The sequence below is a fragment of the Nomascus leucogenys genome, chromosome 11 (genome assembly GCF_006542625.1).
Source record: "Nomascus leucogenys isolate Asia chromosome 11, Asia_NLE_v1, whole genome shotgun sequence".
Lineage (NCBI taxonomy): Eukaryota > Metazoa > Chordata > Mammalia > Primates > Hylobatidae > Nomascus > Nomascus leucogenys.
The window spans coordinates 66,144,729-66,170,423 of NC_044391.1; the positions used below are offsets into that span (position 1 = coordinate 66,144,729).

At 40.1% G+C, this 25,695-nt stretch overlaps 1 protein-coding gene across 1 annotated transcript in view; it reads left to right on the forward strand.

The window, feature by feature from the left end:
- Window positions 1–25,695, forward strand: part of ANO6 (anoctamin 6) — a 214,361-nt gene that overhangs the window by 156,880 nt on the left and 31,786 nt on the right. The window contains exons 10-12 of the mRNA XM_003252262.4: window positions 3,066–3,126; window positions 13,186–13,328; window positions 15,442–15,519. Coding sequence (XP_003252310.2) covers window positions 3,066–3,126; window positions 13,186–13,328; window positions 15,442–15,519 — 282 coding nt within the window. The remainder of the gene's footprint in view (window positions 1–3,065; window positions 3,127–13,185; window positions 13,329–15,441; window positions 15,520–25,695) is intronic.

A 25,695-nucleotide genomic window follows, 5' to 3' on the forward strand; every position in this document is an offset into this window, starting at 1 on the left:
CTGGGAGATCAAATAACCTGCCCAAAGTCACCCACCTAGTAACTGGCAAAGTCAGAAATTTATAAGAAATCTGCATTTCTCGTCATTACCATATTCTTTGCCAGCTGACATTGCAGGCACTTTACTCAGATCCAGCTCTGTTTGAGAAATTGTTTCACTACTTAGTTAAGCTGATTGCAGGGTGTTGTCAACAGATGGATTTTTACACTTAATTTAGAAATTAAGCCCCCTCTCCCAAACCAACACAAACTCTAGACTATAAATATCTGTTGTAGATCACATAGAGTAAAAGACTTGAAGCTAGTAAGAGGGAAGCTGCTTCCAGTGATGCTGACTCAGAGGCTAAAGGGCACTAGTTAGCTGTATCCTGAAGCACTGGCTTTAAGGCAGATGCCAACAGTAACACCAGAGGCAGATTGTCATCTACAAAGATGCAAGTGGAAGTTTCATTTTCCTTAAGAAGTTCTCTCCTTCACACTCCTCACACCCACCTCTTCTTCTTTCTTCTGCTCCACCTACCCTCCTTAAGCCCATGACTTTCAAATATACCCCTGTGTGCATTTTTTTGTTTTGAAAAAGTAAAAAATTGAATCTTTAATTCTATTCCAGTTTCCTGAAGAATCCCTTGAGTCTTGTTGGGATGATTTTCAAAAAGAAGGAAACATAAAAGAGTATGCGTAAGAGGACTAAATGGAAAAAAAAAAAGTTTGAAAAAGAAAAAGCACTTTTTCTGGCTTTTCTGTTTGTGAATTATTTTTTCCTTCGTACATTTATTTATGTATTCATTTATACATCTTTCTTTTGGAAAGAGTACTAATTTACAGATATGCTTACCTTTTAGCAAATTAAAAATAGAAATATGAAATTAGGAGACAATTATGCAAATAACAGGGATTCATACTGTTTCTGTGATTATTGAATAAGATTCTTAGCTTTCTAGCTGGCAGGATAAAAGGGAAGCATGGTAAGTTCTAATATTTTGTTCATAAAAACGTATTTAGTTATAAAATTTTGACTTTGCTTCTTTCCAGGAAGAAAGCATAACAAATTGTCATTTTTTCCCCCAAAATTCTAGTTGGTTTCTCTGCTTAAAATCATCATGCCTACATATGCAGCTCTTTGTTTTCTTTCCTGCTCTATGTGACTAAAGCAGTATGCTGATTCAAACCGCTCTTAACACAGCTGTCTTGCCCTCTCTATGCTATCCTGCCTAGCAAGCTAAGCTAGGCTTCTTACCAAGTAAGCTCCTTGCTTCCTTTTCCCCTTACTTCCTGCTTCCACATAGTTCATGGAACACAGAGCAAAGAAGTCAGCCATCTATTTCTTTCTCAAGGGTCCAGGATTCTCACACATGTGGCAAGAATACGAACTTCATCCAGGCCTAACTCCCTCTCATAAGAGTGCTAGGCCTGTCCGTCACCTTGAGCAAGGCAGCTGGAGTGATCTTGACATTGGCAGTACACTTGCTCTTTCGTAATGCTCCCATTTTTCCCTCTAGTGCTGACAGATGTGTTTCCATTGACGTTTTCTCAAAAGAGTAGAGCTAAGAATTCACAGGTGGGATTTTCTTTTTGGAGAGGTGGGCAGAAGCGTCAAGGCAAGTAGAGTGTTGTCAAATACTTAGAAGATTGCATTGATTCCTAAAATGGAAGTGGCATTGGACAGAATCTTCAATAATAGTATTACAGCATGCAGAACTGTTTTTATGGGACCTTTCGTATAATTTTACAATAAAGGATAAGGCATAATATTAAAAGTTAATTTGGAGAAGACGGTTCCATAAGAGTCAAAGGTAAAAGATTTGAAATATGTGGTCTTATGGAATCCCTGGATAAGAGGAGTAGGTGGAAAGGATTGTTCCCCAGAGCAGGCATGCATTTATTCTGTCTTCCTTGAGGTGTTTTAGAAGAATAATTGGATGACAGACAATTTAGGATTATGCTTGCTTTCTCATCACAATCAATGTGGATGATTGAGGGGGCCTTGAAAATCAGATGGATGAGAATGTCGCTATTCTTTTATGAAAATAACTAATGTTTTTACATAGATGAAGGTTTATCCACTTTACATGAGTATAAAGAGCAACCCAAAAAATCACCTAAAGCAAAGTAGACTTTTCTACTTCGAAGCAGCTTTGAATTTTCTTTTAACATTTGAAAAGGTTTTTTTTTTTTTTACCTATAGCTTTTCTACCCAGTCCCTGTCCTTTTATATTATCTGTCATAAAGTAGATATGCTTGTCACTTTTTCCATTATCTTTATAGTATTTTTTTAGGAAATGTAAAAATGCTCACTAATGAAAAATTAGTAACGAATTAAAATATTTTCCAGGAACTCATAGAGGGAGATAGGCTGCTTATATACTAGCAAAGGGATAAAAGTTCGCAGAACTAGTGAATAAAGCCTTATTTGGCCAGATATGTTATTTATCATTCATGATCATTGTATTCATTGTAATGTTGGCAAAAGCACCTGTGCATCCTTTATTCCAATAGAAGCATCTGTCAGTGATGGTAGAAAAGCCATCATTGGGTTTAAGAAAACAGAGCTCTCCTGGAGGAGAGCCACTTCAAGATAAACCTCAGCTTTGTACGTCTCTTAACAGGAAAAACAGGAATTCTGAAACTTACCCTCTGACCAGGGTGGGATGATGATAAAATGTGAATCATAAATCTAAAAGTTGCTTAGGGATCATTGTATTCGTAGAGCCATACTGCTTCCTCAAATCCATTATGACAGCTCATAAGAGGCTGTTATTCAAGCCCAATGGAGGCTTTAAACTCAGTGGAATTCTAGGAACTATACCTATTTCCTTATTGGGATATGCAAAGTTTCACTGGAAAATACACTGGTTAATACAGCAAAGACTGTTTTTAAAAGAATCAAATTTTATCTATAAGTATGTAGTAGATACATTGAATGGTGTATGATCATAGATGATTGTTAAACTAGGCATCACCTTTGAAAAGAACTTCAAGACTGTAGAATAGACAAAGCATTTCATATTTACTGAATCCTAATAAGTGGAGGATATGACTCATTTATATGTCATCTATATTTTCCAGAAATTGTGCATCTTTGACAGTTTTGGAACCCTGGTCTTTGCAGTATTTATGGGAGTATGGGGTAAGTTTTTTTTTTTAATGCACTCAATTTGATAGTATTATACAGCTTTATGTAGGCTATCAAAATAACCCACTTCTAGGATCTTGTGTTGCCCAGGCTTCAACTCTCCTAGAATTCCATTTATAACTGAGGACATTGTATCAGTTAGCTTTTACTATATTAAAATCTGCATCAAAATATAGTGGCTTAAAACAACAAACTTTATTTCTCATATTTATTATTTCTCATCATTCTCTGGGTCAGCTGAGAGGTTCTTCAGGCATGGATTGGCTCAGCTGACTCTCTAGTAAGCTGGCAGCTCCACTGGGGATAGATGATCTTGCAACTAGAAATCTGGTTTGGTCTGTGGGGCTCGGCTGGGAAGGCTTCTCTGCTCCACATGGTGTCTCATCTTCAAGTAGGCTAGCCCAGGATTCTTGGTTTCGGGGTTCCAAAGAGAAGAGAGGACAAGCTTCGGTGCATATGCATTTTTAAGCCTATTGTTACATCAAGTTAGCTAATGTCCCATCAGCCAAAGTAAGTCATATGGCCAAACCAGCATCAATGTGGGGTGGTGGGAGTGTACTACCCAGTGGCTTGAATGTAGGAGGCATGATTTGTTGGAAGCCATTATTGCAACAGCCCCCACAGTGTGATACAACCTAACTTTTATGGGGGTGGAGGTCAGGAGGAAGCAGCAACACGGTGATTATGGGTGAGCTTTCTTCCTCATACACTTCTTTGTGAGCGGATATTTAATGAGTATCTGCTACTCGTATAATAACAACAAACTCGACTTACTAACTAGAACAGATATAATTCTACAGGATCTAATTCCCATATGGGAACTTTAACACTGTATATTATTTACTTTGGGATAGAATCATTAATACAATGAGGCAATTATCATTTTCTTTAAATGCAACTTTAAATGTTTAATTGATCTGAATGTTCTAACATAGAAGAAAAATTTACATTTTCAAAATTAGATGCATTTGCAATTTCATTATGTAAGTATGAGGAACAACAGAATTCAGGTTATAGGAAGGCAGAGGAAAAAACTGAACCAAGTTTCTTATTCTTTAAAGGACAACACGTCAACATATGTAACTCACAGAATCAGTTATTTACAGTGTCCTCAGCAGTATTTCTGTTTGGTAGTGATTGTGCCTATGAAGAATTACCAAATGGATCACAGAACAGACAATCCAATTATTTTGCTCACTTTTTAGAGATATTTGTTGCCGCTCCACGGATAAAGTGCACTGTAAGGTGGCCAAACATCCCAGTTACATTGGCATTCAGCCATTTAGCATGTTTTGGCTGGAGACCAAACTCTGGCTAATATTTGACACATAGAAGAATAAAGATTGAATATATGTATTAAGATCCTCTGTGCTCCTCCGTTGTAATACACCTTTCTCTGTCCCCCCCTCCCCCACTTCTGTCCAGTAAGAGCTTAGGTGCTGAACATATGGGTCAGCATTTTAACTATTAACTGTACTCTCAGCGTTGAATCATAATGTATAACATTCTAACACATCTACTAAACTGCATAAACTAATGGATGCTGATAGCCCCAATTAAAGAAGACATTTGAAATGAAGCAAAAAATGTTAATTTTGACACTAGAAAGACAAGCCTCAAATTTCCTAGCTAACCTTCCCTTCTCTGATCATTAACTACACCATGGTTATAGAACTGACTTACACATTAGCTGCTGATTTTATTTTATATGATTTTAGAATGCAGAAAGTATTTCAGCACTGCCTATAGCATCGTATGTATATTTTTAAGGATATGTATGATAAACTTTAAGTGCTTTGTGTGGCTTTCCTTGTTACTTCTGCTTTGAGAACTACTGCTGTAAACCACTTTACAGAAAGTCTGAAATTGCAGAACCAAACAGGCTACAGCCTTATGTGAAGTTATTCATATCACCACCATTATGTTCCTGCAGCATCTTTTTTGTGCCCAGATGCATATGGCACTTACTTTTCTGCTCCCTAGAAATTATGAAAGTTGAGAGTAGAAAACCTTTTGTAATGAATATAATATAAATCATATATTTAACTTAAAAATGTCCATCCTTTTAGGACAAGGCAGCCCACCTGCTCATACTGATTCATAGAGTCCTGAACACCAACTCATGGTTGAAGTAAAGGTTCTAAACACATTCTGCCCACTCCCTTCCTTGTTGCATCTTTCCTACTTACACCTGATTCTCCCTGGATCAGACTCTTGGCTGCATGACTGCAATGTTTAATTTTCACCTTGGAGGGGTGACTTCTAAACTAGGCCTACTTATTTCCAGAAAACCACCAGTCATCTGGCTAAGGACCTGGGGAATCAGGAAGCCTAACTAGCTGCACTTGGGGATCAGAAAACAGCTGCTGTGACTGTTACTTTCAGACCTGTGCTGCTTCTGCTGGGTCCACACCAGCAAAATAATGCAGCTCCTGCTACCACCACCCTGACTCCATTCAGCCCAGTTTCTGACTTAAGTGACATACAGATGCTTCTGACAGGCATTTTAAAAAATCAGATCTGGAACCCTAGCTGCAAGAGAGTTTCTAGCCCTTGAATTAGAAAGTTGGAATAAACGGCTGGGTGTGGTGGCTCACGCCTGCAATCCCAGCACTGTGGGAGGCTGAGGCAGGTGGATCTCTGAGGTCAGGAGTTTGAGACCAGCCTGGCCAACATGGGGAAACCTCGCCTCTACTAAAATACAAAAATTAGCCAGGTGTGATGGTGCACACCTGTAATCCCAGCTGGAGACTGAGGCACAAGAATTGCTTGAATCCAGGAGGGAGAGTTTGCAGTGAGCCGAGATCACACTACTGCACTCCAGCCTGAGCAACAGAGTAAGACTCCATCTTAAAAAAAAAAAAAAAAAAAAAAAAAAGTTGCAATAAAGGCTGAGGAAGTTCATCTAACTTCTCTGCCTCTGTGGGTTACGAGGCCTAAATGGTTTCAAGGCCTGTTAAAACATCCTAGACCTTCAGCAGCAAACTCTTACAGCAACCAGAACATTCCCATCTCTCAGAGTGTGTCTTGTCCTTAGACAATGCAGGATATAACACCATTAACACTTTACTGCTATGAAACCTTTGTATGTATATGGGCATCTTCTTCATCTGATGCATATTTTGTTTAGATATAATAATATCCTGATTAAGAGGAAGAGCTGTTATTGATCCCCAAGTTCCAGACAACCTTTCTCTTTTCTTATTATATGTTGATGTAAGAGTTTTAACTGTGTCTAATCAGCTAGCACCTCTGGATTGCCAGAGAACAGAAGTGTGTTTCTCCCTGCTGGAGTGCTATCAGTTGTCTTATTGCAGGGGGAGAGAGCAAAAGATACAGAACAGAAATTCCTGTCTGTGATCATGCACTGTCACCCCAGGACCTGGTGCCCTCAATCTGGGACACACAGCATTGTGAGTCAGCACTGACGTGGCCCAGGAGTACTCTGAAACACTGGGTGACTACTAGGTTAGCAGTGCCTTCCATAGACCCTGCGGAATCTGTGGCTGAGTGAAATAAGGAACTAAAACACTCACCCGTTGCTGCAGCTCCCAGGGGTTTTCCTTCAAGGCTGAGGATTTGCTAACACCAGGCTATGTCTTGCTTGCATTGCAATCCTATCATTTCCCAGGCAGAACTGCTTCCTATAGTTCAGAATTTCGTAAACAGAAGCATTTTACCCAGTATGTTCAAATTCAGGGAGGAGGGAAGAGGACATCCACCGTTCTTCCCTTATAGCACCGACTAGAGCTGCTTATGTTGCTCTTTGTGAGAAAAGTTAAGAATATTATCATGAATTATCTCCTGTTGATACTTTATAGATACTGAGATAGATACTAGATAGGTACTGAGTAAATGAGTGGCTATCACACTCCGATTTTAAAGATGAAGAAGATGACACTCAGGGAGATTAAGCCAATTACCTAAAGCCCCATAGACAGAAAGTGACAAGCAGAGAATAAGAGTTCTGCCAATAATTTGGCTATTATCAGTCTTTAGATTGATGACAAAATACAGTGTATATTAATGAAGTTGCAGCAAGCTTTGAGAAAGATGCAGAAATAATTTGGTTTTTACTGACATAATTGCATTATTTTGTTTGGTGCTGTGAAAAAAAATGAGAATGGGTTAGAAAATGTCAGTTTTGTCTCCTTGGTTCCACCTCATGTGACGCAGGTGCAGACCCTTCTTTCTATCGCAAAAATAAGAAACCACCAGTCTTCCAGCCTAATTTTAACAGGCTTATAAGTACCAGTTTTTTCATTTATGCCGGTGTCAAAGTGCAACAAGATTTTAATGTGCTTAGTCACAACATCCTTTAAAAAATGGTTATGCTGTTAGAGTATGTTTGCAGTCTGTGAGGTAGAAGAGTACACGTGATAATTCCTTCAGCATGTTGACCCTGGACTCCTCCCCACAGTCAAGGTGCTAAAGCTTGATCTCACCAGTAAACTGTCAATGCTTCATGGTATATTCTCCGTCTGGGGTTACCCTGGCCTCTTGCTAGGTACAGGAATACCTCAGAGATACTGTGGGTAAGGTTCCAGACCACCACAAGAAAGCGAATATCACAGTAAAGGGAGCCACACAAATTTTTGGTTTCTCAGTGCATATAAAAGTTATGGTTATACTATACTATAGTCTAGTGAGTGTGCATAGCATTGTCAAAAAATGTACATACCTTAATTAAAAAATACTTTATTACGACAAATGCTGCCAATCACCTGAGCCTTTGGAGAGTGTTCATCTTTTTGCTGGGAGAGGGTCTTGCCTCGGTGTTGATGGCTGCTGACTGATTAGGTAGGAGGATGGTTGCTGAAGGTTTAGGTAGTTATGCACATTTCTTAAAATAAGACAACAATGAAGTTTGCCACATCAGTGGACTCTTTTTTCACAAAAGAGTGCTCTAGCATGTGATACTGTGTGGTAGCATTTTACCCATAGTAGAACTTCTTTGAAAATTGGAGTCAATCCTCTCAAACCCTGCTACAGCTTTATCAGCTAAGTTTGTGTAATATTCTAAATCCTTTGTTGTTATTTCAATAATGACAGCATCTTCACCAGGAGTAGATTCCATCTCAAGAAACCACTTTCTTTACAGATCCATAGAAAGCAACTTCTCATTCCTTCAAGTTTGATCATGAGACTACAGCAGTTCAGTCACATCTTCAGGCTCCACTTCTAGTTCCTCTTGCCCTTTCTACCACATCTGCAGTGACTTCCTCCACTGAAGTCTTGAACTTCTCAAAGTCATCCATGAGGGTTAGAATCAACTTCTTCTAAACTCCTGTTAATGTTGAGATCTTCACCTCCTCCCATGAATTGTTAATGCTCTTAATGGCATCTAGAATGGTGAATCTTTTCCAGAAGATTTCTGTTTATTTTGCCAATATCTAGCCAAATAATTACTGTCTATGGCAGCTGTAGCCTTACTAAATGTATTTCTTAAGTAATAAAATGTAAGAGTTGAAATGACTCCTTGATCTGTGGGCTACACAATGGATGTTGTGTTCATAGCCATGAAAATATTAATCTCTGTACATCTCCATCAGAGTTCTTGGGTGAATGGACGCATTGCCAATGAGCCGTAATTTTTTTAAAAGAGTAATTTTTTATGAACAATGGGCTTAAAATAATTCAACACACCATGTTATAAACAGATGTGCTTGTCATCTAGGCTCTATTGTTCCATTTAGAGTACAGGCAGAGTAGATTTCACATAATTCTTAAAGGCGCTAGGGTTTTTGGAATGATCTATGAGCACTGGCTTCAATGTGTGGTCACCAGCTGCATTAGCCCCTAAAAAGAGAGTGAGCCTGTCCTTAGAAGTTCTGAAGCCAGGTGTTGACTTCTCCTCTCTAGCTGTGAAAGTCCCAGATGACATCTTCTTCCAATGGGAGGCATTTCATCTACCTTGAAAGTCTGTTGTGTAGCTACCTTCATCAATGATCTTAGCTAGATCTTCTGGATAACTTGCTGCCAGTAAGCACTTGCTACTTCACCTTGCACTTCTATGCTATGGAGATGATTTCTTTCCTTAAATCTCATGAACCAACCTCTGCTAGCTTAAACTTTTCTTCTGCAGCTTCCTCACCTCTCTCAGCCTTCATAGAATGAAAGAGGGTTCCGGCCTGGCTCTGAATTAGGCTTTGGTCTAAGGGAATATTGTGGCTGGTTTGGTCTTCTGTCCAGATCATTAAAACTTTCTCCGTATCAGCAATAAGGTTGTTTCACTTTTTTATCATTTGTGTGTTCACTGGAGTAGTACTTTTCATATCCTTCAAGAACTTTTCCTTTGCAGTCACAGCTTGGCAAACTGGCACAAGAGGCCTAGCTTTCGATATGCCTTCCTCACTAAACTTAATAATTTCTAGTTTTCATTTAAAGTGAGAGATGTGTGAGTCTTGCTTTCACTTGAACACCTTGAAGCCATTGTAGGGTTATTAGTTGGCCTAATTTCACTACTGTTGCATCTCAAAGAATAGAGAGGCCAGAAGAGAGGCAGAGAGATGGGGGAGCAGCCAGTCAGTGGAATGGTCAGAACACACACATTTGTTAATTTTGCTATCTTATATAGGTGCACTTCATGTTGCCCCAAAACAATTACAATAGTAACATCAAAGATCACTTATCACAGACCACTATAAAAGATACGATAATAATGAAAAATTTGAAATGTGAGAATTACTAAAATGTGACACAAAGTAGGTACATGTTGTTGGAAAAATGGCATTGATAGAGGCTCAACGTGGGGTTGCCACAAACCATCAATTTGTAAGAAGATAAAAACACTATCTGTAAAGCACGATAAATCAAGGTACATCTGTACAGGAGGTACTGAAGGCCCAAGTAGACTAGCATAGCAGGAAGTAAGGAGAGTGGGTGGTTATGTGTAGAGGTGAGCAGTTGGAGTCAGCTGGGACCTCTGAGTGGATTATTCCCCAGGTGGTGGGGAATCCTTCAGTTTCTGGGTGGTTTCCTTCAGTTTGTTCATTCAGTGCATTCATTTGTTATGTGCCTACTATGTCCTAGTGCTTCTGTGCTATGAACAAAACCAAATCCCTGCGCATGTGAAGGTGACATTCCAGTGGTTATGATGGACAGTAGACCTTGAAGCAGATATAGGTCGGGATGCATGAGTGCTATGTATTAATATTTTGAAGGGCAGAAGAAGGGTTGACAAAGGGAATAAAATGGGCCCTTTCTGAGAGAATGCACATGACCGCTGGAATGATTTCATAATTATAGAGTGGGAGACAGAGCTGAGGAAGCTTCAGGGGCATATGTAATACTGGCAGTAGGATTCTTCGTAGATTAAAATGTAGGGTCCTCTGTTGATGGAGATGTATGGGAGTTTATCAAGGAGATGCAGAACCTTAGGGGGCTTTGGTAAGTGGGTGGTGTATGTTATGCTGCTTCATATGCAGCCTAGGGAGGGTTGGCTCATGAGTGGCTCATTCCTCCCAACAGGGTCTCTTTGGGGAGTATCTGCCACCTGAGACCAGCATGGCTCAGCTGGGCAGCAAGACCAGCCAGTCACATGTCAGTCCACAAAAGGACATGGTGCCCTCTAGATTTCCATCCCATTGACAAAGAAGCCAATACTCATTTCATTTCCCCTTGGGCAGGTACAGAAGCACAAATGTCTGGGTTGTTTCTCAGTAGCCATCACCCTCTGTATAAAACACTCAACAATTTGATCCTGATTCCAACATCCAGGTTATTTCTACTCTAACTTACTGGAAAAGTAGTAGTCAAAACACTGGTAGGAAGTGAGTGCTTTTAAACATGTTCAGTTGTCTTTGCCACTGGGGAGTGTTGGATTCTTGCTCCTTACAGGTGCATCCCAAGACTGCCTCCTGCATTTCAGGCTGCCTGCTGCAGGGTCTGCAGGATTTCATTCTGGCTCTCTTCACTCTCTACTTCAGTGAGTCTCCACCACCCTGACTGCGTATTAAACCTTAAAAACACAACACAACAAAAACAAAACAACTATGCTCAGGCCCCATTCCAGACCAAAAATCATAATTTACAGGGTGGTACCTGGGCTCAGTATTTTGTAAAAGCTCCCTGGTCCTTCTTACGTGCAGCCAGAGTGTGATTACTACCCTGCCTCATTTAATGATCTTATTCTCTCATGGCCCCAGTTGCCACTTAAAACAATGAAAATCCAGCTCAATCCAGATCTTCCTCCTACGTTGTAGACTTTTGCCTCTCTACTGGACATTTCTTCTTGAGTAGTCCACATACATTTCATCTGATCATAACCAAACCAGTTGTCTCCTCTTGCACACTTGACCTTCTTAACACACTTCCTATTTCCAAGGCATGCCACTAGAAGTTAGGATATTGCCTGAGCCAGAAACCTGTCTAGCATCCTTCTGTCATACCTACATCCATCTGTCATACCTGCATCCATCCGTCTGCCTGCTCAACGTCCCTCAAGGATCCTGCTGCATCATGTACCTGCCAGCAGGTCTCCCTGCCCCTAGTCTCACTCTAGACTACCTTCAAAGTCTCCTCCATCTGTACGTTAAACTCTCTAAACTCCTTTCAAAGCACAGAAAACCCTTTGTGATGTGCCCCTGCAGAGCTCTTACCTGGCTGCCCCACCTCCATCACACCTTTCGCTTACTACCAGATTATTTGCAGTTTTGGGAAAGTACCTGGCCCTCTGGCCTCCGTGCCTTTGCATGTGCAGCTCCCTGGGAGCAGGTGGCCTTAGTGTTCCACCCACCACCACCTTCACCTGATCAGCTCCAAGGCATCTCAAGACTCATCACAGTGGTCCCCTCCTCTGGGATGGCCTTCCCCGAAACACCCAGTTAAATGTTCTGGTTCTATGTGCCCAGAGCAACCTGTGCTTACCTTTATCATAGCCCTCTTAATAATCAACTATACCTGTCACTTCAAGGACAGTATAATTCCCATATGCCTAGGAGCTCCTTGAAGCAGGGACTGTGTCTTGTTTTCTCTTTATTCCCGGCTGATAGTAGACACTGAAAGAATGTTTGTAAATAGAAGAGTGGTGATTACAGAATTTCTTTATAGGAAGGACTTAGGGTTCGCAGTCTGATTAGAAGAAGGGCATAGGGTATTTACCCTGAAACTGCATATTTTCAATTAACATTTAATGTTTTTATTTAGTATTTAAAGTTAAAAATTCTGAAAAATGATTCCTAAAAAATTATTTTAGTCATACTTTATATAAGATTGAGAAAAATACCAGTTTTCCGTATGAATGAATATTAATTTATTTGGGACATCCTAAAGTATTCCTCTTCTCCTGTAGGCCCTTAGGAAGGAAAGGAGAGTACAAGAATGAGGGTGCGTGGAAAAGCAGATGAAGGGTGGACCATGAGCTCCTTTGGAACTGTGATTATTATTTGTGTTTTAGTTGGCAATAAGGTGCTGGAACATACGCTTCAGTGTCAGACATACTCACATGTCTTCTGACCATCACATTGCCTTTCCCAGAATCTATAGTCTGTTTCATAATGTTGTAAATTACCAACATTTTCTTTAAAATCATGTTTTTCCCTTTTAAATAGTAGTATCTCCTATAATTTAGATTTGATTTGCCATATACAAAAGTATTATGGATGATATGGTTTGGCTCTGTGTCCCCACCCAAATCTCATGTCGAACTATAATCCCCACGTGTCAGGGGAGGGGCCTGGTGGGAGGTGATTGGATCATGGGGGTGGATTTCCCCCATCCTGTTCTCATGATAGTGAGTGAGTTCTCATGAGATCTGATGGTTTAAAGCTGTGGCACTTTCCTCCTTGCTCTCTCTCTCCTATTGCCATGTAAGACATGTTTTGCTTTCCCTTCGCCTTACACCATGATTTTAAGTTTCCTGAGGCCTCCCCAGCCATGCAGAACTGTGAGTCAATTAAACCTCTTTCCTTTATAAATTACCCAGTCCAGGTAGTTCTTTATAGCAGTGTGAAAACAGGCCAGTACAATGGATAATTAATATTATTCAGTATGGATTTCTGAAACATCAGTCATCATTGAAAATCCACACAAGCTGTTCTGTCTCTCTGTTAGTTACCTTGTTTTTGGAGTTTTGGAAGCGACGCCAGGCAGAACTTGAGTATGAATGGGATACTGTTGAGTTACAGCAGGAAGAACAAGCCCGACCAGAATATGAAGCACGATGTACTCACATAGTGATAAATGAGATTACTCAGGTAAGCAGGGTCGTATTTAGGTGCAGTTTAATCTACTTACTGCTGTGGTTCTCCTCCTTGGCTGCACATTAGAATCACTTGGGGGAGCTTAAAAAATATTGATACCTGAGTTCCATCACTACATACTCTGGTACTTAGTAACCTGGGGGTATTCTGAGCACAGGGGTTTTTTAAAGCTCCTTTGGTGATTCTGATGTGCAGCCAAAGTGAAGAAGCATTGCTTAGAACAGTAGACTCAGGAGATAAATGGGGTCCCTTCTTTCATAAAAACAGTAAAAATACAAAAAAAAATAATTTTTACTGTGACATAGAGATATAAGGAAAGAGGCACTGGTTGTTATAGTTGATTCTCAATTTTTCACATATACTTTCATTATTCCAGCCCCTTATTCTTCCTAGACCAGCTGCCCCTTTATCTTGCAGTAAGCCTCAGTCACTGCCCCACTCTCTGGTCGGGATGTGCAGAAAGTGGTGTGGCCTTTATCCTAAAGTTGGAGAAAGGATGCAGGAAGAAGGAAAGTATTTTTTGAGGTCCAACTCTGTTAGGTACTGTGCTAGGTATTTTATGTCATTGGAAAGGTAGATTTGCTGCTTGCTACCACTGCTCCAAAAATAAAAAACTATATTCTGTCTGTATAAATATTCCAAAGTCCCTGAAAGATGATTTTTAAATCATCTGCATTCTTGCATCTTTCCATCAACACAGAAAACTTTGAGCTGATTGTACTTGCAGTCATCAGCATAAGAACAGTAGGTTCTGAATACGAATAGCTCTTGGAAAGAAAATGCTTTTACCAAGAATGTCTGAAAATGTTCCCAACTATAGGTTTTATAAATTGAATCACAGATTTACAAAATGTTGGCACTAAAAGGAACCAGAGGGAACAGTTCAACCTCTTCCTTTTACAAATGGGAAAAAACGAGGTTCAATTACCAGTAGAAAGTGACATCTGTCTTTCACAATGTAAAAGCTTCAAATAATCCCCATTATGAATAGTTCCTGCTGTTTACTAGAGAGGACAGGGTCAAAGCATATGTTGAAAGATTGTATATCCAGAAATGAAAGCCGAAACTTAAACAAAATTAGATGTTTATGAAGTCGTTGAGCACTAAAAAATCTTATAATACCAGCAACATGGGAAAAATACTGAAAAAAAAGACAATTTGGTCATTTAAACCTGCCAATTTTATAGTTAAAATTGCCAGCTTATAAGTTAAATTTCCCTTGAAATGTTGCTTGTTAAAACATTGCAAGTGAAGCTTCCTTTTTGTTTATGGTGATTCCTCGTTTCACTTTTGTTGCCCACATACCCTCCCTTTGTTTAGAGAGGCCTATAGTGGGATGGTGGTCTCTGATGCCAGAGTTCATGTCTGAACACGGCAACTTACTAGTTGGATGATCTTGGACAAATTAGTTAACTTCCCAGTGCCTCAGTGACCTCATCTATAAAATGGAAATAATACAGTTGTTTCCTCATGATTGCAGCTAAGGATTGAGTTAATGTATAGAAGCTACTTAGAATGGTGCCTGGCACAGAGTTAAATACTCTGTAAGTATTTGCAGCTGTTATTAGGCTGCTCTTACAATACAGGTAAATCATGTAGAGGGTTGATTTCTACTCTTAAGAATTTAAATATATTTTTATGAACTATAAAATGGAAATCCTTTAGAAATTTATTCAAAGTTAATATATAAAGCCCAACAAAGAAACATATAGTGGATACCTAGTATTTGCAGACATCTAGGAAACTTTTTGTCCTGCCTGGGCTCTGCGCTATCATCACAGTGATTTCTAAAACCTAAGACAAGCCCAGAACTATAGCTTTGCAGCTTGGCACCATCAGACACCCAGATTCCTGAGCTCGGGTCGTGGCCGATAAACAGTTTATTCATGCTTGCATTTTCCAAAAACTTATTAAAATGAATACTGCACGTGTTTTGTGATGTGTGACTTTGAAATTGTTAACAAAAAATTGCAATTATGAGTAAGGAGACTATGCTTGCAAACTAATTTTTTAAAATTAAGTCTAAGATTTATTGGCCAGTCAGGAGAAAAATAATTTTATTACAGTAATCCCTTGATTGACTAAACTTTTTTGTTTTTGTAATTAGGAAGAAGAACGCATTCCCTTTACTGCCTGGGGAAAATGTATACGGATAACCCTCTGTGCCAGTGCTGTCTTTTTCTGGGTAATTCTATCACAAAAATGTTTTGAATGATTAAAAATGTTTCTATTATGTAACAGATTTTTTTAATATCTAATTTTAAATGTTGAGGAAACTAAATGCTGAGCCTGGAAACTATATGGTCTCAGAGAGACAGACAGATATTTCCAGAGAACTATTTTAGCCACCACATAGAGCAACTCCCAAGGTTCAAGATACCTTATCTGTTCACAGTGGTTCTTCTAGTTCTTTTCACCTCATCTGTTTAAATCAGTGATTCAGGATTTTCCAGTTTCTGGTGAAGACCAAATGGAAGGCATTAAGAATTCTAAAATTTTCCAGCAGCAACAATCAAAATAAAATGTTGGCCGGGGGCGGTGGCTCATGCCTATAATCCAAGCAGCTTGGGAGGCTGAGGTGAGCGACTCACCTGAGGTCAGGAGTCAAGACCAGCCTGGCCAACATGATGAAACCCCGTCACTACTGAAAATACAAAAATTAGCCAGGCATGGTGTCACACACCTGTAGTCCCAGCTACTCGGGAGGCTGAGGCACGAGAATCACTTGAACCCAGGAGACGGAGGTTGCAGTGAGTGAAAATCACACCACTGCACTCGACTGGGTGACAGAGCAAGACTCCATCTCAAAAAATAAATAAATAAAATGTCTAGGAATACCCTTAACAAAAAGATAATAGGAACTATCAAAGAAAACATAAAAACTATTCAAAGTTGTAAAGGATCTGAATGAATGATTAAATGAATGATTGTAGATAGAAACACATTTTCTGTAAAATATCAGTACTTACTAAGTTAATTTTGGGCTTATTGATGGAATCATATTAGTGATGTAATAATTTAGTGTGAGTTTTAATGGCTCAAGAACAGCCAGATTCAAGAATAGCACATGAAGCCTAGAAATAGCCCCTGATAGCAATAAAAATGTAATATGTCAGAAAAGAGGCATTATAAATCCATCAGACAAGTGGAGATTATTCAATAAATAGTAATGGAATACTTGTTAGCTATTTGGGGGGACAATAAACGTTGAAGTCTTACTTTAAACCATATACTATAATAAATTTCAAATTAAAAAAAAATAAAGGCCAGGCATGGTGGCTCACGCCTGTAATCCCAGCACTTTGGGAGGCCAAGGCAGCAGATCACCTGAGGTTAGGAGTTCAAGATCAGCCTGGCTATCATGGCGAAACCCTGTCTTTACTAAAAATACAAAAATTATCCAGGTGTGCACCTGTGATCTCAGCTACTTGGGAGACTGAGGCAGGCGAATTGCTTGAGTCCAGGAGGTAGAGGTTGCAGGGAGCCAAGATTGCACCACTGCACTCCAGCCTGGGTGACAGAGTGAGACTCCATCTCAAAAAAAAATGTTAAAAAGGGAGTTGCCAAGATGGCCGAATAGGAACAGCTCTGGTCTGCAGCTCCTAGCATGATCGACACAGAAGACAAGTGACTTCTGCATTTCCAACTGAGGTACCTGGTTCATCTCATTGGGATTGGCTGGACAGTGGGTGCAGCCCACAGAGGGCGAGCTGAAGCAGGGCAGGGAACTGCCTCACCCGGGAAGCACAAGGGGTCGGGGGATTTCCCTTTCCTAGCCAAGGGAAGCCGTGACAGACTATCTGGAAGAACGGGACACCCCCTGCCCAAATACTGCACTTTTCCCAAGGTCTTAGCAACCAGCAGACAAAGTGATTCTCTACCATGCCTGGCTCAATGGGTCCAATGCCCAAGGAGCCTTGCTCACTGCTAGTGCAGCAGTCTGGGATCGATCTGTAAGGTGGCAGCCTGGCTATGGGAAGGGCGTCCACCATTGCTGAGGCTTGAATAGGTAAACAAAGCAGTCAGGAAGCTCAAACTGGGCAGAGCCCACCGCAGCTCAACAAGGCCTAATGCATCTAGACTCCACCTCTGTGGGCAGGGCATAGCTGAACAAAAGGCAGCAGAAACTTCTGCAGACTTAAATGTCCCTGTCTGACAACTCTTAAGAGAGCAGTGGTTCTCCCAGCACAGCGTTTGAGCTCTGAGAACGGACAGACTGCCTTCTCAAATGGGTCCCTGACCCCCATGTAGCCTAACTGGGAGACACCTACCAGTGGGGGCCAACAGACACCTCATATAGGGTGTTGCCTCTCTGGGACGAAGCTTCCAGAGGAAGGATCAAGCAGCAATATTTGCTGTTCTTCAGCCTCCGCTGGTGATACCCAGGCAAACAAGGTCTGGAGTGGAACTCCAACAGACCTGCAGCTGAGGGACTTGACTGTTAGAAGGAAAACAAACAGACAGAAAGGAATAGCATCAACATCAACAAAAAGGTCATCTACACCAAAACCCCATCTGTAGGTCACCAACATCAAAGACCAAAGGTAGATAAAACCACAAAGATGGGGAGAAACCAGCAGAAAAGCTGAAAATTCTAAAAATCAGAGCGTCTCTTCCCCTCCAGAGGATCACAGCTCCTCGCCAGCAACGGAACAAAGCTGGACAGAGAATGACGAGTTGACGGAAGTAGGCTTCAGAAGGTCGGTAATAACAAACTTCTCTGAGCTAAAAGATAATGTTGTAACCCATCACAAGGAAGCTAAAAACCTTGAAAAAAGGTTAAATGAATGGCTAACTAGAATAAACAGTGTAGAGAAGATCTTAAATGACCTGATGGAGCTGAAAACCGTGGCACGGGAACTTTGTGATGCATGCACAAGCTTCAATCGCCGATTCGATCAAGTGGAAGAAAGGGTATCAGTGATTGAAGATCAAATTAATGAAATAAAGAGAGAAGACAAGGTTAGAGAAAAAAGTAAAAAGAAACGAACAAAGCGTCCAAGAAATATGGGATTATGTGAAAAGACCAAATCTATGTTTGATTGGTGTATCTGACAGTGACAGGGAGAATGGAACCAAGTTGGAAAACACTCTGCAGGATATTATCCAGGAGAACTTCCCCAACCTAGCAAGGCAGGCCAACATTCAAATTCAGGAAATACAGAGAACACCACAAAGACACTCCTTGAGAAGAGCAGCCCCAAGACACATAATTGTCAGATTCACCAAGGTTGAAACGAAGGAAAAAGTGTTAAGGGCAGCCAGAGAGAAAGGCCGAGTTACCCACAAAGGGAAGACCATCAGACTAACAGCGCATCTCTTGGCAGAAACCCTACAAGCCAGAAAAGAATGGAGGCCAATATTCAACATTCTTAAAGAAAAGAATTTTCAACTCAGAATTTCATATACAGCCAAACTAAGCTTCATAAGTGAAGGAGAAATAAAATCCCTTATAGACAAGCAAATGCTGAGAGATTTTGTCACCACCAGGCCTGCCTTACAAGAGCTCCTGAAACAAGCACTAAACATGGAAAGGAACAACTGATACCAGCCCCAGCAAAAACATGCCAAATTGTAAAGACTGTCGATGCTATGAAGAAACTGCCTTAATTAACGGGCAGAATAAGCAGCGAACATCATAATGACAGGATCAAATTCACACATAACAATATTAACCTTAAATGTAAATGGGCTGAATGCCCCAATTAAAAGACACAGACTGGCAAATTGGATAAAGAGTCAGGACCCATCAGTGTGCTGAATTCAGGAGACCCATCTCACATGCAGAGACACATAGAGGCTCAAAATAAAGGGATGGAGGAAGATCTACCAAGCAAATGGAAAGCAAAAAAAATCAGGGGTTGCAATCCTAGTCTCTCATAAAGCAGACTTTAAACCAACAAAGATCAAAAGAGAGACAAAATAGGCCATTATATAATGGTAAAGGGATCAATTCAACAAGAAGAGCTAAGAATCCTAAATACACATGCACCCAATACAGGAGCACCCAGATTCATAAAGCAAGTCCTTAGAGACCTGCAAAGAGACTTAGACTCCCACACAATAATAATGGGAGACTTTAACACCCCACTGTCAATATTAGATCAACGAGACAGAAGGTTAACAAGGATATCCAGGACCTGAACTCTAATCTGCAATAAGCAGACCTAATAGACATCTACAGAACTCTCCACCCCAAATCAACAGAATATACATTCTTCTCAGCACCACATCACACTTACTCTAAAATTGACCACATAATTGGAAGTAAAGCACTCCTCAGCAAATGTAAAAGAACAGAAATCACAACAAACTGTCTCTCAGACCACAGTGCAATCAAACTAGAACTCAGGATTAAGAAACTCATTCAAAACCGCACAACTACATGGAAACTGAACAACCTGCTCCTGAATGACTACTAGGTACATAACGAAATGAAGGCAGAAATAAAGATGTTCTTTGAAACCAATGAGAACAAAGACGCAACATACCAGAATCTCTGAGACACATTTAAAGCAGTGTGTAGAGGGAAATTTATAGCACTAAATGCCCACAAAGGAAAGCAGGAACAATCTAAAATCGACAGCCTAACATCACAATTAAAAACTAGAGAAGCAAGAGCAAACACATTCAAAAGCTAGCAGAAGGCAAGAAATAACTAAGAGCATAATTGAAAGAGATAGAGACACAAAAAACCCTTCAAAAAATCAGTGAATCCAGGAGCTGGTTTTTTGAAAAGATCAACAAAACTAGTAGACGGCTAGCAAGACTAATAAAGAAGAAAAGAGAGAAGAATCAAGTAGATGCAATAAAAAATGATAAAGGGGATATCACCACCAATCCCATAGAAATACAAACTACCATCAGACAATACCTTTATGCAAATAAACTGGAAAATCTAGAAGAAATGGATAAATTCCTGGACACATACACTCTGTCATGACTAAACCAGGAAGAAGTTGAATCTCTGAATAGATCAATAACAGGCTCTGAAATTGAGGCAATAATTAATAGCCCACCAACCAAAAAAAGTCCAGGACCAGAAGGATTCACAGCCAAATTCTACCAGAGGTACAAAGAGGAGCTGCTACCATTCCTTCTGACACTATTCCAATCAATAGAAAAAGAGGAACCCCCCCCAACTCATTTTATGAGGCCAACATCATCCTGATACCAAAGCCTGGCAGAGACACAACAAAAAAAGAATTTTAGGCCAGTATCCCTAATGAACATCAATGTGAAAATCCTCGATAAAATACTGTCAAACCAAATCCAGCAGCACATCAAAAAGCTTATCCAACATGATCAAGTGGGCTTCATCCCTGGGATGCAAGGCTGGTTCAGCATATGCAAAGCAATAAACATAATCCATCACATAAACAGAACCAGTGACAAAAACCACATGATTATCTCAATAGATGCAGAAATGGCCTTTGACAAAATTCAATAGCCCTTCCTGCTAAAAACTCTCAATAAACTAGGTATTGATGGAACATATTTCAAAATAATAGCTATTTATGACAAACCCACAGCCAATATAATAGTGAATGCGCAAAAACTGGAAGCATTCCCTTTGAAAACTGGCACAAGACAAGGATGCCCTCTCTCTCCACTCCCATTCAACATAGTGTTGGAAGTTCTGGCCAGGGCAGTCAGGCAAGAGAAAGAAATAAAGGGTATTCAATTAGAAAATGAGGAAGTCAACTTGTCCCTGTTTGCAGACAACATGATTGTATATTTAGAAAACCCCATCGTCTCAGCCCCAAATCTCCTTAAGCTAATAAGCAACTTCAACAAAGTATCAGGATACAAAATCAATGTGCAAAAATCACAAGCATTCCTATACACCATTAAGAGACAAACGAAGAGCCAAATCATGAGTGAACTCCCATTCACAATTGCTACAAACAGAATAAAATACCCAGGAATCCAAATTAAAAGGGATGTGAAAGACTTCTTCAAGGAGAACTACAAACCACTGCTCAATGAAATAAAAGAGAACACAAACAAATGGAAGAATATTCCATGCTCATGGATGGGAAGAATCAATATCGTGAAAATGGCCATACTGCCCAAAGTAATTTATAGATTCAATGCCATCCCCATCAAACTACCAATGACTTTCTTCACAGAATTGGAAAAAACTAAAGTTCATATGGAACCAAAAAGCCTGCATTGCCAAGACAATCCTAAGCAAAAAGAACAAAGCTGGAAGCATCACGCTACCTGACTTCAAACTATACTACAAGGCTACAGTAACCAAAACAGCATGGTACTGGTACCAAAACAGATACATAGACCAATGGAACAGAACAGAGGCCTCTGAAATAACACCACACATCTACAACCATTTGATCTTTGACAAACCTGACAAAAACAAGAAATGGGGAAAGGATTCACTATTTAATAAATGGTGCTGGGAAAACTGGCTAGCCATATGTAGAAAGCTGAAACTGGACCCTTCCTTACACCTTGTACAAAAATTAATTCAAGATGGATTAAAGACTTAAATGTTAGACCTAAAGCCATAGAAAACCTAGGCAATACCATTCAGGACATAGGCATGGGCAAGGACTTCCTGACTAAAACACCAAAAGCAATAGCAACAAAAGCCAAAATAGACAAATGGGATCTAATTAAACTAAAGAGCTTCTGCACAGCAAAAGAAACTACCATCAGAGTGAACAGGCAACCTACAGAATGGGAGAGAATTTTTGCAATCTACCCATCTGACAAAGGGCTAATATCCAGAATCTACAAAGAACTCAAACAAATTTACAAGAAAACAACCCCATCAAAAAGTGGGCAAAGCATATGAACAGACACTTTTCAAAAGAAGACATCTATGCAGCCAACAGACACATGAAAAAATGCTCATCATCATTGGTCATCAGAGAAATGCAAATCAAAACCACAATGAGATACCATCTCACACCAGTTAGAATGGTGGTCATTAAAAAGTCAGGAAACAACAGGTGCTGGATAGGATGTGGAGAAATAGGAATGCTTTTACACTGTTGGGAGTGTAAATTGGTTCAACCATTGTGGAAGACTGTGTGGAGATTCCTCAAGGATGTAGAACTAGAAATACCATTTGACCCAGCAATCCCATTACTGGGTATATATCCAAAGGATTATAAATCATGCTACTATAAAGAAACATGCACACATATGTTTATTGCAGCACTATTCACAATAGCAAAGACTTGGAACCAACCCAAATGTCCATCAATGATAGACTGGATTAAGAAAACATGGCACATATACACCATGGAATACTATGCAGCCATAAAAAAGGATGAGTTCATGTCCGTTGCAGGGACATGGATGAAGCAGGAAACCATCATTAACAGCAAACTAACACAGGAACAGAAAACCAAACACCGCATGTTCTCACTCATAGGTGGGAATTGAACAATGAGATCACTTGGACACCGTGGGGAACATCACACACTGGGGCCTGTTGGGTGGTGGGGGGCTAGGGGATGCATAGCATTAGGAGAAATACCTAATGTGAATGATGAGTTGATGGGTGCAGCAAACCAACATGGCACATGTATACCTATGTGTCAAACCTGCACGTTGTGCACATGTACCCCAGAACTTAAAGTACAAAAAAAAAAACTACAAATAAATTTGATGAATATATGATCTTTAGATGTAAAAAGATTTTCTAAACTTACTGGCAATAGAAAACGTTTCAGAGGAAAACATTTAAATATTTCCATACATCAAAATTATCCTAAATGTAAACAAAATACCAGAAGGTATATTTGTTAACAATAGGGCAAACAAGAGGTCAATACCTTTAGTACGTAGAGTCCAGATCATCTAGAAGATAACACCAAAGATCTCAGTGGCTAAAGAGACAGAACATAAATGTGCAATTACAAAGGAAAAAAATATGACCAATAAGCATTACAAAATGCCAAATCTCAATAGTGATTAAATCCATTCACATTAAAATGAGATACGATTTTTCACCTCTTGAATGATAAGACTCAGTGTCTGTGAGGATGAAGTACAACAGTCAACTACTCCGATACAAGACTATTGTAATTCTGCACTGCTCCAGCTTCCTAGAAGACAGCTTATCAATTGTGTTTCAAGTCTCAAAAATATTCATATGCTTTTTAATCCACTAATTTAGCTCTTAGGACTTTCAATCAGGACATATTTGAAAATGGTCAGTAAAAGTAAGATTTTTTCACATATTTATCACAACATTTATGTATATATTTATATACACACATATATACATAAACATATCAACCAAAATATTCTACTTCTCACCCTTCAAACAGTGGAATGTTGTGCGGCCATGAGAAAGTATGGTCATGAAAATTTTTTAAGGCATAAAAAAAATGCTTATGGTTTATAGATAGGCTTAAGGGAAGGATAAAATATGTAAAGTGGTTTTAAATATGCATACAATGCATACATAATCCTGAAGGAATTGTGCCCACATGTAGATAGTAGATAAATTTTTTCCTATTTAATGTTATTTTTGTTAGAAATCTTTGATTTATGGTTGGCAGAAAATCAGTCTTCAGTTGGTTTAAACAACAGCAAAAGAGGGGGAGGTGGGATTTATTCTTTCCACCTATTCTCTAAAACTGAAAATTCCAGGCCTGAGGTATGGCTCCAGTCAAAGCTAGATACTGCAGACCAGATATTATCAAGGGCTGTGTTTTGTTCCCTTCATCCTGTGTCAGCTGGCCTCCTGGGCATGGTGGGTCTGGACACTTCCTTGTGGTAGCAGAATGGCTGCAGCATTTCAGATGTCACATCTTCCAAGCAAAGAGAGATTTTTTGGTGTTTGTTTGTTTGTTTGTTTTTTGGAGACGGGTTCTCGTTCTGTCGCCCAGGCTGGAGTGCAATGCCGTGGTCTCAGCTCACTGCAACCTCCACCTCCCGCATTCAAGCGATTCTCCTGCCTCAGCCTCCCGAGTAGCTGGGATTACAGGCACCTGCCACCACGCCCAGCTAATTTTTGTATTTTTAGTACAGTCGGGGTTTCACCATGTTGGCCAGGCTGGTCTGGAACTCCTGACCTTGTGATCTGCCTGCCGCAGCCCCTCAAAGTGCTGGGATTACAGGTGTGAGCCACCGCGCCCAGCCGAGGTCTTTTTTTTAGTGGCTTTCTCTATTGATAGGTGAAGCTTCTGTTTCCCATGGGCACTAACAGATGTCTCCTCACTTCTCAGTGGCTGTTACTGAGTTATGTGTCAATCCCTGGATCAGTTGCTGAGTCCAGTAGGATGTTACATGTTTGTCTCAAACCAATCAGGTTGTACCTCTGGAGCACATTAGGGCAATCCCACCTAAACCCCAGGGCTAAAAACAGAGGAGTTATTTCCCCTGAAGCAAAATCTGGGTTCTCTTCTAGGATGGAGAACAGACCCAGGCTAGCAAAAGCAATCAGTGTTCTACAAGGTACTTTCAGATTGTCCACAGTGACCATATACTAAAGTTATGATCAGAAAGGTATTAATGTTAGAATCAGAAATAAGTTATAAACTTGAGGAAAAAGAATGAAAAGCTTCCTGCCCCTATGAAGAAATATTGAAGTATGGGAAGCACCCCAAAGAAATATGGGAACTTGACAAGTTTGTAAAAGCTCTGGGATGAATTAGAATTCATTTCATAAACCACGTGGGAGGCAGTGCCATGGAGAGGTGAGTGTGTCTTCAGAATCTTAAGAGATCCCAATTCTTTTTTTTTTTTTTGAGACGGAGTCTCGCTCTGTTGCCCAGGCTGGAGTGCAGTGGCGCAATCTCGGCTCACTGCAAGCTCTGCCTCCCGGGTTCACACCATTCTCCTGCCTCAGCCTCTCCGAGTAGCTGGGACTACAGGCGCCCGCCACCACGCCCGGCTAATTTTTTTGTATTTTTAGAAGAGACGGGGTTTCGCCGTGGTCTCGATCTCCTGACCTCGTGATCCGCCCACCTCGGCCTCCCAAAGTGCTGGGATTACAAGCGTGAGCCACCGCGCCCAGCCTCCAATTCTTTTATTTACTAGTTATCTAATCTTGGACATATTGCTTAATGTCTTTGAGCCTCTCTTTTCTCATCAGTAAAAGAGAGATAATATTATACTACCTTCCTCACAAGCCTGGTATGAGATTAAACAAATATACATGTGCTAACGTGAACAGAAAGCACTTAATGTTATCTTTATCATTAATAATAAATATTATGGAGATAATTTTTAAAAATACATAATAAACACCCTGTATGTATTGTGCTAAGAGAGGATGACTTGATTCATCTTTTTAATTTTTCTCAGCCTTATCTAATTTTTACATATACACACACGCAAATCTTACTCATCTCACAAGTGCTGAGACTTAACTGTGAAA